The sequence below is a fragment of the Misgurnus anguillicaudatus genome, chromosome 7 (assembly GCF_027580225.2).
Source record: "Misgurnus anguillicaudatus chromosome 7, ASM2758022v2, whole genome shotgun sequence".
In the NCBI taxonomy this organism is placed as follows: domain Eukaryota; kingdom Metazoa; phylum Chordata; class Actinopteri; order Cypriniformes; family Cobitidae; genus Misgurnus; species Misgurnus anguillicaudatus.
The window spans coordinates 25264099-25285143 of NC_073343.2; the positions used below are offsets into that span (position 1 = coordinate 25264099).

A 21045-nucleotide genomic window follows, 5' to 3' on the forward strand; every position below is an offset into this window, starting at 1 on the left:
GTAAGTTACAGAGTTTCCGTAAAAATAAATATATCTAAATGTGCGTTTGTTACTTCACATGTATCTCGTCAATTAAGAGAAAACGCTTCCCCGCCAATGACGAGATTTTCCGTCTTTCCGCAATACCGCTATTATCCACTTCCGCAACTTATATAACCCGGAAGTAGCGCATCATGTGAAAGAGAAAGAACACCGTGTATGTTTTAAAGATTGCTCTGCATCTGATCTCTATCAAAAGTCCTTCGCAAAAATGGAATTATCTCAGCTTTTTGCTCAAAATTGGGTGTTTTTGAAGAAACCTACCCATGTTTGAGAGGTGATTACAAAAGAACTAATGAAGGTAAATTTTCTGGAAAGCATTAAACTTTTGTGAAAATCATGAAAAATGCTGGCGCTGGCTGGCAACTTTTTTTTAAAAACACTGGCGGGGAAAGAGTTAAAAGACTTTGAATATACTGCATAAAACGTTTATGGTCTTTTATAATACTTTGTCCTTTAAATAGCTTGTCAGTAACAATCACGGCTAACGCACAGTATCGGAATTGTATCGGTCACGTTATCGGTCCTCGATCCGATCGAGCAAAAAAGTCCGGATCTGGAACATCCGATCAAGAATATCGGATCGGGACATCCCTAATTGTAAGTGGTGTATAAAGAACTTACATAATGAACTGTATTGTTTTTATGACCAATTTAATCTAAATACACTGGGGCCGTGTGATTACTTATGTGAAGGATGGGTGCACTTTTGGGGGCTTCAAAGCCAGAAGTTGTTCCCTGATCCCTGTTTTCTATAGATATAAACCTTGGAAGATCAAGGACATTTACTAAAATAACTCCAAATGTGTTCATCTGAAATGTATCTCGGATTACTAGAGGGTGAGTAAATCATGGGTTATATTTGATATATATATAATTTTGATATTTTTCTGGAGTTTCACTTTTAAGTCCACATTTAAAGAAAAATCTATATAAAGAACTATGCTTAAATGTAGTCAAGATATTAAAGTATGCAAAGTCATAAAAACTCCCATTATTTTTCCATCAAATTCTTTCAATTTTTTTTCGCTCATCTTCTAAACTTTTAAGAATTTTCATGTGCAACATCTGAAATACAGCCTAACAAACAACTATTTAGTATCTCGAGCAACAGAAAAAGATGGCTAAAATTATCATCTGGCATTCAAAATAAAACCCAAGCTCATGAAAAGCTTAAAAAGTAACTTTGCTGCTTTGTGCAAATAAGATGTGCTGCTAATACATCATAACTGTGTCAGCAAGACATAAAATGGACTTAAATATGAAACCCTTACACATGCTAGCACATGCCTGGATGAAAAGAGTCATAAAAAATGTAAATATTTGCTCTTATCAGGAAAGAACATCGACAGGCCGAAGTCCACTCCTTAATCTTATCTCATTTTTCACTTCTGTCTACACAAACACACACACACATACACACACTAGTGGTTTTGAGGACGTTTGTCTAACAGCATGTGTGGTAGTAAATGGGTATTAAAACATAAACACTTCCTGTGTCCTCAAACAGTTTATGGGTGGGGTTATGAAAATAAAATAAAAATTTACATAATTTTTTATTTCATCATTTTAACACTATTGTAAAATTGCATTAGATCAACAATAATTTTATCAAATTTTATATCATTTTTATAAGTAGTAAAAGGTAAAATACAATAAAAATCTATTTAGAAGTAACACCCTTTTTCTCCCGATGAACATTCCCTATACCACCATCACAAATATATTGTGCAAATTGTACATATCACCCACTCCTAACACACAAACACATGCTTAAGTGCACAAACAGGATACTGTATATCTTTCAGTCCACTGTGTGTCTCTGAATAGGGAATTGTCATCATTGCATTGTGATGGTCCCCTCCTACTCAACACCGCATTACAGCACATCATTGCTTCTGTGTGTGTGTGTGTGTGTGTGTGTGTGTGTACATGTGTGTTTCTGTGTATGTGTGTGAGGGATAGATAATGAGTGCCTGTCAGTGCTTGACTCACAACCCTTCTTTCCCATCAAGCCGCCTGCCTCTCGATCAATCACAGCCCCATCTTTGGCCTGCCCCGTCACTCATCCACATATCTGTTGAACTCACTCGCTGTGTGTTTGTTTGTTTGCGTGCATGTGTGTGTCTTTCATTTACACATGAGTCAATATAAAGAGAAATGAAGGCTATAGTGGGCTGTAATGGGAAATAGTGTGTGTGCATCAACGTCTGATAATTCCCACAGGAAGGGCTTAATGAGAGACTGACAGTGTTGATACTGTACTGTGGTGAAGAGATAAGAGGAGAGCTCACTGCTACGATTCATTAAGACTACAGGTTTATATATTTCAAACAGTGTTGGAGGCATTGTCATCTATCATATAAACAGATTTTCTTTTTATATAATCTATCAAGTCTTTTAATACAGGGGTGTAACACAGAGCTTGCACACTAGTTTCTGGGTTAAGTGTTTATTTTAATAACTGCCATAATTTATGTACGGGATGCATTTACGATCATTAATCACATAAAATAACACCAGACAGGGTGGTCAGGACATGGTCAGGGTGTCATCCTGAAGAATTGTGCTTGCGATAACAATCGACTGACTGAACACTATCTCACTTATTATTACTTGCCACATAAGTAAATAACTGGACACATATTGATTTGAGATAAGATAATTTATTTGTTATAGTTTCACTGTGTTTCTCAGCAGGATGGAGATGTCCAGTAGTTTTTGAGGAATGCCGGATGATGTTATTGACCAGCCAGAATTGAGTATTTGAATAAAAAACAAATTGACTCATTTGATTGCTACCTGTCTCGGAGTGTGAATGCTGTTACCAAAAAGCATGTAACATATGCATAAATGCGATGTAAATGAAATGACACATGCACACACATGCACATTCACACATAGTCTTTGGTTTGTTGTGTAGCTGTATGTATATTTTTTATCCACTGGTTGTGATATGCTTAATGATAATGCATTATGTTCAGTTCAACTTTGAGTTGGGCGCACTCGCACGCACGCATGCACAAGCAAACACGCGTGCACACAAAATACACACACCCTTAAGCAGTCAAATATCTGCTGTATGCAGACACTTCAATCAGAATGTGTTCTCGCTGTTCAGCGCTGTTTACTTTACCAGCCAGATCAGAGCTACTGTAAACACAGTACAGAGCAAACAACACTCACTGCCCATTTCTGAAAAAATAGGAAAGACGGATAGAGATGGAAATGAAAATAGTAAAAAAAAACTTGCATAAATTTGTTTGAAAAAAAAATGTTAGTAAAATGTAAGATTATGTTGTTAGTAAATGTTAGCAAAACCACTACACTTTTCCTTGGTGCACTTAAATGTTTACGTTTAATTTAACTTAAATGATCAACTTAAACTTAAATGATAACATTTGTAATAAAATAAATTGTAACATTTTGGTCCACATATGGCTCAGGTCCCTCCTACAATTCAATCTCAGCTTTTTGCTCAAAATTGGGTGTTTTTGAAGAAACCTACCCATGTTTGAGAGGTGATTACAAAAGAACTAATGAAGGTAAATTTTCTGGAAAGCATTAAACTTTTGTGAAAATCATGAAAAATGCTGGCGCTGGCTGGCAACTTTTTTTTAAAAACACTGGCGGGGAAAGAGTTAAAAGACTTTGAATATACTGCATAAAACGTTTATGGTCTTTTATAATACTTTGTCCTTTAAATAGCTTGTCAGTAACAATCACGGCTAACGCACAGTATCGGAATTGTATCGGTCACGTTATCGGTCCTCGATCCGATCGAGCAAAAAAGTCCGGATCTGGAACATCCGATCAAGAATATCGGATCGGGACATCCCTAATTGTAAGTGGTGTATAAAGAACTTACATAATGAACTGTATTGTTTTTATGACCAATTTAATCTAAATACACTGGGGCCGTGTGATTACTTATGTGAAGGATGGGTGCACTTTTGGGGGCTTCAAAGCCAGAAGTTGTTCCCTGATCCCTGTTTTCTATAGATATAAACCTTGGAAGATCAAGGACATTTACTAAAATAACTCCAAATGTGTTCATCTGAAATGTATCTCGGATTACTAGAGGGTGAGTAAATCATGGGTTATATTTGATATATATATATATATATATATATACAGTGTATATATATATATATATATATATATATATATATATATATATATATATATATATAATTTTGATATTTTTCTGGAGTTTCACTTTTAAGTCCACATTTAAAGAAAAATCTATATAAAGAACTATGCTTAAATGTAGTCAAGATATTAACTCTTTCACCGCCAGCGTTTTTTTAAAAAGTTGCCAGCCAGCGCCAGCGTTTTTCATGATTTTTACCAAAGTTTAATGCCTTCCAGAAAATGTTCTTCTTTAAATATATAAACATACAATATACCAAATGGAGGAACAGACCCTCTGCTTTCAAAAAAAAAAAAACGTTTCATCATACCTTCAGTGGTTCTTTTGTAATCAGCTTTTGAATATGGGTAGGTTTCTGCAAAAACACCACATTTTGAGCAAAAAGCAGAGATAATTCTATTTTTGTGACTGACTTTTCATAGAGATCCCATTCAGAGCGATGTTTAAAACAGACACGGACATGCAGCCGCTTGCCATAGGGCAATACTTCCGGGTTTAAAAAGTTGCGGAAGGGAAATCTCGTCATTGGCTGGGAAGCGTTTTCTCTTAATTGTCGAGATATCTTGTCAATGGCGGTGAAAGAGTTAAAGTATGCAAAGTCATAAAAACTCCCATTATTTTTCCATCAAATTCTTTCAATTTTTTTTCGCTCATCTTCTAAACTTTTAAAAATTTTCATGTACAACATCTGAAATACAGCCTAACAAACAACTATTTAGTATCTCGAGCAACAGAAAAAGATGGCTAAAATTATCATCTGGCATTCAAAATAAAACCCAAGCTCATGAAAAGCTTAAAAAGTAACTTTGCTGCTTTGTGCAAATAAGATGTGCTGCTAATACATCATAACTGTGTCAGCAAGACATAAAATGGACTTAAATATGAAACCCTTACACATGCTAGCACATGCCTGGATGAAAAGAGTCATAAAAAATGTAAATATTTGCTCTTATCAGGAAAGAACATCGACAGGCCGAAGTCCACTCCTTAATCTTATCTCATTTTTCACTTCTGTCTACACAAACACACACACACATACACACACTAGTGGTTTTGAGGACGTTTGTCTAACAGCATGTGTGGTAGTAAATGGGTATTAAAACATAAACACTTCCTGTGTCCTCAAACAGTTTATGGGTGGGGTTATGAAAATAAAATAAAAATTTACATAATTTTTTATTTCATCATTTTAACACTATTGTAAAATTGCATTAGATCAACAATAATTTTATCAAATTTTATATCATTTTTATAAGTAGTAAAAGGTAAAATACAATAAAAATCTATTTAGAAGTAACACCCTTTTTCTCCCGATGAACATTCCCTATACCACCATCACAAATATATTGTGCAAATTGTACATATCACCCACTCCTAACACACAAACACATGCTTAAGTGCACAAACAGGATACTGTATATCTTTCAGTCCACTGTGTGTCTCTGAATAGGGAATTGTCATCATTGCATTGTGATGGTCCCCTCCTACTCAACACCGCATTACAGCACATCATTGCTTCTGTGTGTGTGTGTGTGTGTGTGTGTGTGTGTGTGTGTACATGTGTGTTTCTGTGTATGTGTGTGAGGGATAGATAATGAGTGCCTGTCAGTGCTTGACTCACAACCCTTCTTTCCCATCAAGCCGCCTGCCTCTCGATCAATCACAGCCCCATCTTTGGCCTGCCCCGTCACTCATCCACATATCTGTTGAACTCACTCGCTGTGTGTTTGTTTGTTTGCGTGCATGTGTGTGTCTTTCATTTACACATGAGTCAATATAAAGAGAAATGAAGGCTATAGTGGGCTGTAATGGGAAATAGTGTGTGTGCATCAACGTCTGATAATTCCCACAGGAAGGGCTTAATGAGAGACTGACAGTGTTGATACTGTACTGTGGTGAAGAGATAAGAGGAGAGCTCACTGCTACGATTCATTAAGACTACAGGTTTATATATTTCAAACAGTGTTGGAGGCATTGTCATCTATCATATAAACAGATTTTCTTTTTATATAATCTATCAAGTCTTTTAATACAGGGGTGTAACACAGAGCTTGCACACTAGTTTCTGGGTTAAGTGTTTATTTTAATAACTGCCATAATTTATGTACGGGATGCATTTACGATCATTAATCACATAAAATAACACCAGACAGGGTGGTCAGGACATGGTCAGGGTGTCATCCTGAAGAATTGTGCTTGCGATAACAATCGACTGACTGAACACTATCTCACTTATTATTACTTGCCACATAAGTAAATAACTGGACACATATTGATTTGAGATAAGATAATTTATTTGTTATAGTTTCACTGTGTTTCTCAGCAGGATGGAGATGTCCAGTAGTTTTTGAGGAATGCCGGATGATGTTATTGACCAGCCAGAATTGAGTATTTGAATAAAAAACAAATTGACTCATTTGATTGCTACCTGTCTCGGAGTGTGAATGCTGTTACCAAAAAGCATGTAACATATGCATAAATGCGATGTAAATGAAATGACACATGCACACACATGCACATTCACACATAGTCTTTGGTTTGTTGTGTAGCTGTATGTATATTTTTTATCCACTGGTTGTGATATGCTTAATGATAATGCATTATGTTCAGTTCAACTTTGAGTTGGGCGCACTCGCACGCACGCATGCACAAGCAAACACGCGTGCACACAAAATACACACACCCTTAAGCAGTCAAATATCTGCTGTATGCAGACACTTCAATCAGAATGTGTTCTCGCTGTTCAGCGCTGTTTACTTTACCAGCCAGATCAGAGCTACTGTAAACACAGTACAGAGCAAACAACACTCACTGCCCATTTCTGAAAAAATAGGAAAGACGGATAGAGATGGAAATGAAAATAGTAAAAAAAAACTTGCATAAATTTGTTTGAAAAAAAAATGTTAGTAAAATGTAAGATTATGTTGTTAGTAAATGTTAGCAAAACCACTACACTTTTCCTTGGTGCACTTAAATGTTTACGTTTAATTTAACTTAAATGATCAACTTAAACTTAAATGATAACATTTGTAATAAAATAAATTGTAACATTTTGGTCCACATATGGCTCAGGTCCCTCCTACAATTCAATGTCCATGGATTTTATTGCACCCGTTTTATCATACATGCATTACTGACACGTGTATGGATTCATCTGTGTGGCATCACTAAGGGTGTTTTCAGACCTTAGCCTTTAAAGGGGACATTTCACAATGTCCCCTTTAATTATCTATATGATATTTTAAGCTAAAACTTAAAATACATATATGCATATGTACTCTGGGGACACCAAAGATTTATTTGACATCTTAAAAAAAGTCTATAATTATACTTTTTTAAGATGTCAAATAAATCTTTGGTGTCCCCAGAGTACATATGCATATATGTATTTTAAGTTTTAGCTTAAAATATCATATAGATAATTTATTATAGCATGTTAAAATTGTCACTTTGTAGGTATGAGCCAAAATGTGCCGTTTTGGGTCTGTCTATTAACATGCAAATGAGCTGATCTCTGTACTAAATGGCAGTGGCGTGGTTGGATAGTGCAGATTAAGGGGCGGTATTATCCCCTTCTGACATCACCTTCTGGGTTGATCTTATTCACATTTTCTAGGTTGATAGAAGCACTAAGGACCCAATTATAGCACTTAAACATGAAAAAAGTCTCATTTTCATGGTATGTCGTCTTTAATTCGGAACCTGGTGCCTTTTCTTCGGTTTGGTTCATTTAGGCATTTGTGAACTCCGCAAACACGCTCGGATCTGAACCAAAACAACCTCTCCGAGACCGCCTGAAAGAGGTGGTCTCGGCACGATTGCAAACAAACTCTGGAGCGGTTCGGTATAAGTGTGAATGCAATCCGACCCAATGTACCAATGAACAGGCTATCTAGTTGGTTTATTAACCATGAACATACTTGATATCTCTTTGGTGACAAATTCTGGTAAGCACATCAACGCCATTCAAAACCAAAGCACACCGGTTCCTTATAAAATGTCTTCTTGCCAATAGATACATGGTAAGAATATTGTCCCACCTAAGTTTTAATTCCTGCTTAAAATAATGAAGTTATTAGCCACACAATAATCCTATAAAGGTGCTGTCTGTCAATCCTGACAGACAACTTTGAGCGGAATCACAGAAAATAGACAGATGCAATCTGACCAATTAAAGGAGAGTTTACTCGCACGTGACTTATATTAACAAAGTTTGGTTGATTTGTAAATATTGCCTTGTGAATACAAACCGAACAAATATGATTTGCAACATTGTAGCCATTTAACCCCCCGGTTTCGGAACAAAGCAAACAATCTACATGTCTGAAAACACCCTAAAGGGCACCTATTTCATAAAACAACGTTATTTTGTGTATTTGGTATAATAAAATGTGTTTGCGTGGTTTATGGTTCAAAAAACACATTATTTTCCACACACCATACGTTTTGTAGCTCCAGATTTCATTCTCTTCCCGAAACACATTGATTTTGTACAAAACTTATCAATTTGAAAAGCGCTGTGTCCCTGATTGGCCTGAATACCTCTGACATCAGCCAGAAATGTGACGCTCCTTACCATGTTTGAAAGATTCGCAATGCAATGCTAAAAGGAGTTAACTTACATGCTGAGTCCGAAGCGGGAGGAATTATGATAATGTCTACATCAACAATGCTAGGAAGTAAACTGTTGTCTACAATCCGCGTGTTTGTTGTAGAACAAGAAAATAAATTTACGTTGGAGACGATAACTCAGGTCATCGTTTACTTTGGGGTTTGTACCTTTTGCATATAGTTAACATGTACTAATACACACTTACACACCAAAGGAAATGTAAAAACGTGAATCAGACAATAGGTGACCTATAAGTTTAAGGATTAAAGATCATGTTGGTTTTGGAGTAGTGTTTCAATTAATATTACTGGACAGAGCAAAAAAAGACATTGGTTTCATTGCAGATGTTTTGAACTGTGTTTAAGTGGCTAAAGCATAAAATCATCATTTTGACTGAAACAGAGTGTGTTATTTCAAAGCCATCAAAATAGCTGAAAAATCATCTCCTTGAAGACGCTTTAGAAAATTGTGACATAAACACAAATGTCTATAGATGTTCTGCCAGGAAAAGCATTGAACAGATCTATTGTTTGATTCATAAGCTTGTTTACATCCTTGCTGGAAGTAGGATGTTGCGTTTCCTCTTTTCGTTTACAGAAACAGATTTTCACAGTCTTTAGAGGAAGGGTCAAAAGTACTTATGGTGTTGGTATATACAGCATAATGACATTGATGTTTACCAAGGCTTGTTCTCCACCATAAATCATAGCTCAACTAAGGATTTTGTATCTGCATGAAACTCTTAAGAGGAGATGGAGATGTGCTATGATAATATGAATCAGTATACTCTCCTTTACACTACAGTTGTGCTGCTTTGATACCAAAATTATTTAACTACTGCTGGTTTACTTCTCAAAGGTGCTGTATGTGAAATACTGTTTACGTTCTATGCCATTAATTCTTAAACGTATACTACTTTACTTTTTGCAAACAGCACGCCTAATTAATCACATTAACCCTGGGGTGTAATTAAACCAATGCCGCATGGAGAAAGGGAATGAATACCTCTGACATCAGCCAGAAATGTGACGCTCCTTACCATGTTTGAAAGATTCGCAATGCAATGCTAAAAGGAGTTAACTTACATGCTGAGTCCGAAGCGGGAGGAATTATGATAATGTCTACATCAACAATGCTAGGAAGTAAACTGTTGTCTACAATCTGCGTGTTTGTTGTAGAACAAGAAAATAAATTTACGTTGGAGACGATAACTCAGGTCATCGTTTACTTTGGGGTTTGTACCTTTTGCATATAGTTAACATGTACTAATACACACTTACACACCAAAGGAAATGTAAAAACGTGAATCAGACAATAGGTGACCTATAAGTTTAAGGATTAAAGATCATGTTGGTTTTGGAGTAGTGTTTCAATTAATATTACTGGACAGAGCAAAAAAAGACATTGGTTTCATTGCAGATGTTTTGAACTGTGTTTAAGTGGCTAAAGCATAAAATCATCATTTTGACTGAAACAGAGTGTGTTATTTCAAAGCCATCAAAATAGCTGAAAAATCATCTCCTTGAAGACGCTTTAGAAAATTGTGACATAAACACAAATGTCTATAGATGTTCTGCCAGGAAAAGCATTGAACAGATCTATTGTTTGATTCATAAGCTTGTTTACATCCTTGCTGGAAGTAGGATGTTGCGTTTCCTCTTTTCGTTTACAGAAACAGATTTTCACAGTCTTTAGAGGAAGGGTCAAAAGTACTTATGGTGTTGGTATATACAGCATAATGACATTGATGTTTACCAAGGCTTGTTCTCCACCATAAATCATAGCTCAACTAAGGATTTTGTATCTGCATGAAACTCTTAAGAGGAGATGGAGATGTGCTATGATAATATGAATCAGTATACTCTCCTTTACACTACAGTTGTGCTGCTTTGATACCAAAATTATTTAACTACTGCTGGTTTACTTCTCAAAGGTGCTGTATGTGAAATACTGTTTACGTTCTATGCCATTAATTCTTAAACGTATACTACTTTACTTTTTGCAAACAGCACGCCTAATTAATCACATTAACCCTGGGGTGTAATTAAACCAATGCCGCATGGAGAAAGGGAATGAATACCTCTGACATCAGCCAGAAATGTGACGCTCCTTACCATGTTTGAAAGATTCGCAATGCAATGCTAAAAGGAGTTAACTTACATGCTGAGTCCGAAGCGGGAGGAATTATGATAATGTCTACATCAACAATGCTAGGAAGTAAACTGTTGTCTACAATCTGCGTGTTTGTTGTAGAACAAGAAAATAAATTTACGTTGGAGACGATAACTCAGGTCATCGTTTACTTTGGGGTTTGTACCTTTTGCATATAGTTAACATGTACTAATACACACTTACACACCAAAGGAAATGTAAAAACGTGAATCAGACAATAGGTGACCTATAAGTTTAAGGATTAAAGATCATGTTGGTTTTGGAGTAGTGTTTCAATTAATATTACTGGACAGAGCAAACTACTTTAAAGTACTACTTTACTTTTTGCAAACAGCACGCCTAATTAATCACATTAACCCTGGGGTGTAATTAAACCAATGCCGCATGGAGAAAGGGAATACCGGTAAGATATGCGGTACTATTAAATCGCACACAGTGATTATGAATTACAGTTTGAATGTTCATCTGTGCTCATTAATTTAGTAATTCTCATCAACGTGCAAAAAAGAGATGGACTTGTTTATTATAATATATTTAACTTATTTAAGTTAAACTTGGCACAAAAGTGAGCGCATTTCAAAGGTGTGCGCTTATTTTTATCTGCCTGTATGTCTTTTGTAGTAATGCGTTCTCAGCTGTAGCTTTGTATTGTCTGCTCGCATAACAGCAGCCCTGCGCACACGCAAACTGTGCTGGCGAATTAACATCACGAACGCAGCACAGGCCCAATAGGACAAGCGACAGACCCAAATATCTCTAACACTGGCCCCAGGCCAACCTTATTGTCGAGCCCTGCCATAAATCTACGAAATAAAACAAAAGTGTGTGTTTACGCAGCATATTTTAGCATGAATTGCTTCGTTATCATGTCACAATGCTATTCAGGCTTTGCAAAGAGGCTGTTTATGAAGGATGGGGCAGCGCCAAATGTATCCCGACAGCAAACTCACAGTAAGCAGATTTTTTTTTATGTAAAAAGTTGGTCCATAAAATAGCCTTAAAGGCACAACTGCCAAAAATGGCCAGTTTAATTCAAGGGTGGTAAATGATCATGGAAAAATGAAATTGTGACACATTTATATTTACATTTTATGCATAAACATAAATAAAATCCCTTTAAATGAACAGCAAGAAGTTCAATTAAATATTATGAATTAAATATGATCTCATAATTAATTAAGGAATAATTGATGACGGGCCGTTAAAATATGCACACCCAAGGTGGTAATGCATCTGTGGTTCCACTACGGGTATGCATTATGTAAGGAATAATTGATGGGCCATTGAATTATAAGAAAATAATGCACACCAAGGTGGTAATGCAAGCGCGGATGTGCATTATCCTCAATTATACCACGGGTCTATTGAATTCTGTATTCTGATTGGTTGAGAAATGTTCCGTGGGTATGGATTATTTTTTGATAACCGCACACCTAACTTGTCAAATGTCTTAAAAATAGGCACAAGAACAATGTTTGTGGTAACTGTGGTATAAAAGGAATAATTGACGGGCCATTGAATTATAAGAAAATAATGCACACCAAGGTGGTAATGCAAGCGCGGGTGTGCATTATTTTCAATTATACCACGGGTCTGCTGAATGCTGTATTCTGATTGGTTAATAAAAATGTTCCGTGGGTATGCATTATTTTTTGATAACCGCACACCTAACTTGTCAAATGTCTTAAAAATAGGCACAAGAACAATGTTTGTGGTAACCGTGGTATAAAAGGAATAATTGACGGGCCATTGAATTATAAGAACATAATGCACACCCAAGGTGGTAATGCATCTGTGGTTCCACTACGGGTATGGATTATGTAAGGAATAATTGACAGGCCATTGAATTATAAGAAAATAATGCACACCAAGGTGGTAATGCAAGCGTGGGTGTGCATTATTTTCAATTATACCACGGGTCTGTTGAATGCTGTATTCTGATTGGTTGAAAAATGTTCCGTGGGTATGCATTATTTTTCAATAACCGCACACCTAACTTGTCAAATGTCATAAAAATACGCACAAGAACAATGTTTGTGGTAACCGTGGTATAAAAGGAATAATTGACGGGCCATTGAATTATAAGAAAAGAATGCACACCCAAGGTGGTAATGCATCTGTGGTTCTACTACGGGTATGCATTATGTAAGGAATAATTGACGGGCCATTGAATTATAAGAAAATAATGCACACCAAGGTGGTAATGCAAGCGCGGGTGTGCATTATTTTCAATTATACCACGGGTCTGTTGAATGCTGTATTCTGATTGGTTGAAAAATGTTCCGTGGGTATGCATTATTTTTTGATATCCGCACACCTTACTTGTCACATGTCTTAAAAATAGGCACCAGAACAATGTCGTGCCGCATTACCACCTTGGGTGTGCATTACTTTCTTATAATTCAATGGCCCGTCGTCAATTATTCCTTACATAATTCAAAGGATCGGAGTCAATTATTCCGCTTTTACCACGGTTATCACAAACATTGTTCTGGTGCATATTTTTAAGACATTTGACAGGTCAGGTGTGCGGTTAATGAAAAATAATCAACACCCATGAACCATTTCTTAGCCAATCAGAATACAGCATTCAACATGCCGTGGTCTAATATCAAATCATTCAAAGGACCGGAGTCCCATGTAACATTTCTTAACCAATGAGAATAAAGCATTCAACTGCCCTGTGGTATAATAAGGTACAATACTGATCTTTATGTCATTACAGTACCTGTAAGGTACCACTGTATCTATACATATCTAACATCCTGGTCGCAGATTGGGTGGTGTGTGCACAGTCAAATGTCAAACTATTAAGATGCACATTTGTGGACTGAGTCACCCGGGTCATTTTAATAATTTACTACAACACTGATAAGCAAACTTACATAATGCATAAGCAGACAGATGACAAACAACTGCTTAGTGAAATACACAGTGAGTGAGTTTGCATACTGTATGCACGCTGCAAAATCCACACCCCCCACACCTCTGTTTGTTTTTCAATTATTCCATTATTTCATTGAGGTTTATTGTTTAAGTGACATTTTTCTTCTATGGTCCCCGTGACGTACGTAAAACCTGAAGCACATGCATTCCTAGCCATTCAGAAGAAAGCTACAGTGAGTGGGCAAGCATTGAATACTGCATGTGCCCCTGTGTTTACGTATGTTCATTATGCGAGGCTTCCTCCTGGCTAATGATCATTTAACTAGCAAAGCAGCTCAAAATTAGCAGTAAAAATCTACAATGCATAACAGGAAGCCTGACCACATAAGAACAGAGCTTTTTGACTGGACTGGGAAAATATTTTTTACTTATTTGATATCATCGGATATTTTTTGTCCAATCATAGACACCATAATTCAAGCATTTTAAGTCATTTCATTACAATTGTTGAGTTCAGTCCTTTAAAGGATTTACAGTTATCTAGTTTAGTTAACATTACAAAATATCCATAATTTATGGATTTGGCAGATTTTTGTCCAATATGACATACAGTGCATTCAAGATTTATCAGTATGTGGGTCCCTTTGGGGTCAAACCCATGACCCATGAGCTACAAAAGAGATATCTTAAAAGCTCACCAACCTGAGTGTCTCTGCCATGCGTCTCAGATCTTCATTCTGCTGTTTCAGTCTCTCCAGCTTGGCCAGGATCTTGGAGAGCTCCCTGCTTGACCGTTCCGGATGATCGTTGTCCTTCACAAGGTGACCCCCGATGTAGAAAAGCAGCGTGCCCCAGGCCAGCAGCACCAGCATGATCCAGCGCCACGAGCCCGACCACGGACGCATGGCGCCTACTGCTGCCCAGCACACACTCCTTTCACAAAGCAGGATTCTGAGGCATGCTCACCCCAACAGCAATGCACCACCACAGGGCTCCTCCACAGCGGAGGGGGACGTCAAGGGTCGCTGAAGCTCTCTTGTGTGCTGGTAGACACCTGGAGGTTATATCATAGCACCAGGCCCTCGAGAAGAAGAAGCGAAGTGTTCGAGTATGAGTGGATCTTGTTTTGCGCCTGTCTCTCTGAGATCCTCTGAGAACTTTGATGGCTCAGATTAGTTCCTCTTGCTCCAGGGCCTCTCCGAGGGTTCCTGCCTCTGTAAAAACACAGCGTGTGTGATAAGTGAGATGGCAGGACATGCTTGCAGTAACAGCGAGAGATAAAGGCAAAAGTGAGGTCTGAGATTATCAGCTCCGCCTTTTCCTCCACATGGATGCAAGGCCGGAATGAGCTTCACTGCTGAGAAAGCTACTCAGACAGCTATTAAAGAAGATTAAAATGAGCTCAAGAAGCCAGAGTGAGATACAAGTCAGCAGAAAGTTAGCGTGAATTATGAACTCCAAAAGTGCACACTGTAAAAGTATATTTATAGAGTTAAAAAGAGGGATGTAGAAAGAAAATCATAACTACTTGCCAAAACTGTAACATTTATTAGTATTATGATTTAACTAACGATATTTCATGGCAATCCATACGTATTTTAATAGGTGGCTAATTCGTATTATTTTGTACAACTACATTCGTACTAGGGATGCATAATGGTTAATCGTGATTAATCTATATCAGAATAAAAGTTTTTTGTTTACATCATATATGTGTGTGAACTGTGTATAATAACTTTGTATAGATAAATGCACACACATGCATGTAGATATTTAAAAAGGTGTATATACATTTATATATAATTTATATTATGTATAAATATAAATACTTAATATATAAATATATATTTTTTCTTAAAATTATACATGCATGTATGCATATTTATACATAGATAATTATTATACACAGTTCACACACATATATGATGTAAACAAAAACTTTTATTCTGCTATTGATTAATCGCCATTAATAATTATGCATCCCTAATTCGTACATATTTGTACAATATGCCTTGACCGCCTGTGACGTTGGGGTTAGGGGTGTGGTTTCGCTATTGTTTTTTATGATAATCATACGCTTTTGCGTGATTAATTTCATACGAAATTATACGAATTAGCCAACTCCTATAATATGTACGAATTCTCATGAGATCAGGCAGGATTTAATACATTTCTAGAAAGATTAGTTTTATTAAGAAAAAACATTAAAGGAATTGTATACAACAAAATATTAATATTTGTCTAGCACGCAAAGTAGTAAAAAATCGTCTCGGTCGGTTACGTATGTAACCCTCGTTCCCTGAAGGAAGGGTACGGAGACGTCACGTCCCAATTCGTCGGTCAAGACGTGACGTCGTAGTGACCGACTGAAAGGGAACTATACTTTGCACAGTAAGAAAATTTTCTGCTCTCAATTTCACGAAAATACAAATGTTCGTAAACAATGAAACAAGGCCGTGTGAGAACAATGATCAGTAGCACTGAAAAGTTTGCATTGATAACCCTAATCCTAACCTAATATTTTTATCCCAGATATTAAACTTTTAAGGAATACCTGTGCCAGCCAATGAAGGCCTTTATTCTTCTAACCCAGGGTTTGCCAAATGGGATCATGAACCCCTGGTGGTTCGCGAGGGAGTTGCAGGGGGGTTTGTGGGTTGATAAGAATCAATTAATTAATTACAATTAAATCATAAATGTAAATAAATAAATAAATGTGAAATATAAAAAATCTAAAAAAAAATACTTACTAACAAAAAAGATATACAGTATTTTATTTGTTTAATTCACATGTCATATGATGATTGCTACAATAAGGCCCAGTCCTATCAGAAACCTGAGAACTCATGCTAAATTTACAGATAAGTTTTATGTACCAATAAAGAATGTATATATTTAAAAAATGTTTACATGTGTATATACATTTGAATATTTATGTAAAATTTATATTATATATAAATACAAATACTTAATATATAAATACATATATTTTCTTAAAATTATACATGCATGTGTGCATATTTATATATACATAATAATTATACACAGTTCACACACATATATGATGTATACAAAAACTTTTATTCTGCTATAAATAATCGCGATTAATCAGTATGCATCCCTAATTCGTACATATTTGATCAATATGCCTTTGACCGCCTGTGATGTTGGGGTTAGGGGTGTGGTTTCGTTATTGTTTTTTTATAATAATATAAAACAATGATAAGTTTTATGTACAAATAAAGTAAATTAGGCAACCAGTTAAAGGTCCTTATACAGGTAATTATAACAATACCTATTTAAAATAATACTGATATAAACTTTAAAATGCATACAAAATAAAAGTTTTTGAAGTTGAATACAGGGCTGGGCAAAAAAATAGATTTTCGATTAATCGTTTTTTTTCCGATGTGGTCGATTCAAAATCGATTCTCAAAAGCCACAAATCGATAAAAAAAAAAGAAATAACCTGATCCTGTTTGATCAAGGAATGCGACTTTTTTCATCATACATTTTTCATCTTGCATCAAAATTGTATTGTATTTAACATAATTGCATGCATTTGAAATTAGAGATGGGTTTTGTTTTAATGTACCCAAATGTACCTAAAATAAAAGAGTTTAATATACAGGTTTGTGGCTCTTAATTTCTTTTTATTAATTGCCCACTTGTAAACTTATGTTCACTGTTCTTTATTATAAATATAGTATTTGTATTAAATCTATATTTATTGAGTTGATCCGAGAATCGGAGTCAAAAATTGAACCGAGAATCGAAACCGAAAGCTTGCGAAACAAATCAATCTTGAACATCTAAATCGATACCCAGCCCTAGTTGAATATGCAAATTTGCTATTAGATTATTGAAATATTTACTTTCAAGTACTTCAAGTATATAATTATGTCAAATGGGATCGTCTAACAATTTTTTTTAAAACCCTGCCCAAACCTAAAGTGCCCAATGCCATGATCTACCAGTTGAGCTACAGTAACACCACACGAAAAGCACATTGTCTGTTTACTATCTCTGTCTTGTGCACAATACCCAGCATTTTTGTTTGCATACAATTCAGACTACAAATTCACTCAAAATAATGAATTTCCCCATGGTGCTGTAGATTCAGGGTCGACGCTGAAAAGCCATTTAGGACAAGCTGTGACATGTGCACGCATACCCGTTTTGTGACTTCTACCCGACTTGAGCGAGATCTTGTACGTACATTCATTGACTTAAATGAGCAATCACAGTTGAACTGCTCTTGTATCACAATCTTGAGTTAATACACACTGCACACCCACGACCAGCCACGGCATATCTTAAAAGCAAACCATTTACGGAGCTGGAATAACACGCCGCTCACTGTGCATGTAAAACGAGGCTGAAGGATGGGAGTATCTGATAGATAGGGAAACGTAGGCTGTGCTTATCCTTCATTATGAATGAGGGCGGAATATAGAGACCCATTATGGATTTCTGCATGGAGCATATACAATGCATTATGGATTGCGGTGGTGTGTCAGACCCGGTAATCAAAGGCTGCAGTGCGGGATCGAATCAATAGAGTGACCTTCTGCTAGTGTCTGTGCACAGCGGACCGGCAGCTATTTATGCACATCACTACTGCAGTCAACGGGGCGTATGCACACTGGGCATTAGACATAAACAATAGGCACGCACACACACTCCTCTTAGCATGTACATTATCTTCATAATCTAATGCATACACAGCTATCCTACTCATTAAATGGGGTCTAACACAGATATCAGGGCTGTCAGTTGTTTGACAAATAGTATAGCTAATCATGTCAGTGATGAGAATTATTAAAATATGTCCGCCCATGTTTACACATCCATACCTGTTTTGCAACTCTGAGAGTAAACATCACATAGGTCAGCTGCATGCTTTAGGATAACTATACAATTAAATATATTAGCATCCACACCAATGGATGATAAAATAGCATTATGGGTACATAATATTCTTCATAGACGAGAGGAGAATGTTGGACATTGTGAAAAAGGACATCAGCAAGAGCCGAACAATATTCAAGTCGCGCCAGAGACCGTTTGGCAATGTTTTATCGTTCATCAGCTGGAAAAAATGATTTGAAAATGAATAGTTGTAGTGTGAAATTGACTATTTTTACAATGGTTTTTAAAACTTTATACGAGTTATTAGCCCTTTAAAGATGCTGTGCCCTAACCAAGCACTATGTGCTAAAATGACATACATGTCATAAAAGTGATAACAGATCTGCCATAACCAGTCATTACGGCAATAAGACTGCACCCGTAGTAAAATCTCATTGGCCCAAATCCGACCACTCAAATAAATTACTTTTCCACACCTGGTGAGGATAATTTGTGGGGATAAGAGACAGTATGGGCCTCGAAAAGCTAAAGTTCAACCTAGAATTATATAAAAAACTAAATGCATGCAATAAAGATGTAGCCTAAGTCAAATTACTATATTTGCATTCAGCACTGATAAATTTGTAATAAAAAGCAGCCTTTAATTTCTCTGGAAGGGCTGAAGTGTGCAATGCAGAATGACACATCTATTTACATCACTAAATAAAGTGCCTCTCCACAATGACATTGTACTTATTTAAACTTATAATTAACTCGGGGGTGAAGCCAAGGTTCCAAGTTTCCTACGTAAACACATCAGAGGCGGCGAGTGTAAGTACACACTCAACATCCTCATTACAGAAATGTCACCACTGACTGCCATTACTCTTAGTTTTAAATGGAAAATGGGGAGCGAGTCATTAAAATGCTGCATTAAATTGAACCGGACGATTTGGTGCTGAAAGAGAAATAATCTGTAAACTGCACCGTCCCGCATGAGCGCAGCCTTCGTACCCCGCTCCTAGAGCTCATGAATAATTGAGATCTGCATAGTGACACAGCAGCACGCAGACAAGGACAGCAATAAATCCATAATTAATGCCTGCATTTATGAGCTGAACAACAGCCTGGTCAGGTTAGGAACGAGTTTTGGAGCTCACTATTCCTGCTTCTTACCAAGGTAGAGAGATGGTGTTTAAAGGAAGAAAACAATGTTTTTACCTCAACTTAGATGAATTAATACATCCCTATCCATATTTTTTTAACATGTGCACTTAATCTTTGTACAGCATGTTGTGAATGTGTTAGCATTTAGCCTAGCCCCATTTATTCCTTAGGATCCAAACAGGGATGAATTTAGAAGCCACCAAACTCACCATGTTTTCCCTATTTAACCTGATAAGGAACACTGTGCCGTACACGGTACACCCCCTCCCTTGCACGTGAGGCTGCATTACATCATTGTAACTTTGAAGCATTAAATCGTCAAAATATACGGTCAAGCGGCACATTGTTGGAAAGCTTAGACTTTAGGGATTCCATTAAGCGCACACACAAAGCATAATATGATTTTTAGCAGTCATAAAACTGTAATCTAGTTGTTAGTTACCTGAACCAGGCGGCGCCGATTTACGATATTTACCTAACTTCAAAATCTTCCCTTTATCCGCTTCCGTGAAATTGTCCAAAACAAATTGTTCATAAATCCCCAAAAGTCCAAGGAAATGGAATATCCAAGCCTTTTAATCAAAAACGATTTGTTCACCTCGCAATCTTGACGTTTCTGACCGAATTACGATTTAAATAGTGTATACAATTAGTTCACTAACATTCGTTCGAATCTCACTTTTCATTCACGATTTATAATGAATATATTCGGATGTCACATTTATTGTGCAACGTCTGAGGAACAAAAACACCCCCTTGTGGAATTTCAGCCGTTCCATAAGAGGCTACAGAATGTTACATGAGTAGTTACACAAGTAATTATGGTGGCACAAAATAAAACATGGCGATTTTTTAAGCGGATAAAAAATGAGAACTATATTGTATGGCGGAACAGCACTTAGTTTGCAGCACTTCAACCATGGGGGGCAGTAACATCATCACTCCTGACTATTCCCTCTTAAACTTCCGTCAAAATGACTGCGCCTGAGGTCGAAGTGCTGCCAACTAAGTGCCCCTCCGCCATACAATATAGCTCTCATTTTTATCCATCTTTAAATAGGGAAAACATGGAAGTGTTTGGTGGCTTCTAAATTCATCCCTGTCTGGATCCTAAGAAATGAGTAGGGCTAGGCTAAATGCTAACACATTCACAACGCGTTGTACA

The 21045-nt window shown here is 36.6% G+C and overlaps 1 protein-coding gene across 5 annotated transcripts in view; it reads right to left on the reverse strand.

Moving 5' to 3' along the window:
* fut8a (fucosyltransferase 8a (alpha (1,6) fucosyltransferase)) overlaps window positions 1–21045 on the reverse strand; it is a 133310-nt gene that overhangs the window by 32213 nt on the left and 80052 nt on the right. For all 5 annotated transcript variants that reach the window (XM_055171929.2, XM_055171928.2, XM_055171930.2 and 2 more), the window contains one exon: window positions 14565–15076. In XM_055171929.2, the coding sequence (XP_055027904.1) occupies window positions 14565–14767 (203 nt within the window). In that variant the 5' untranslated portion in view covers window positions 14768–15076. The remainder of the gene's footprint in view (window positions 1–14564; window positions 15077–21045) is intronic.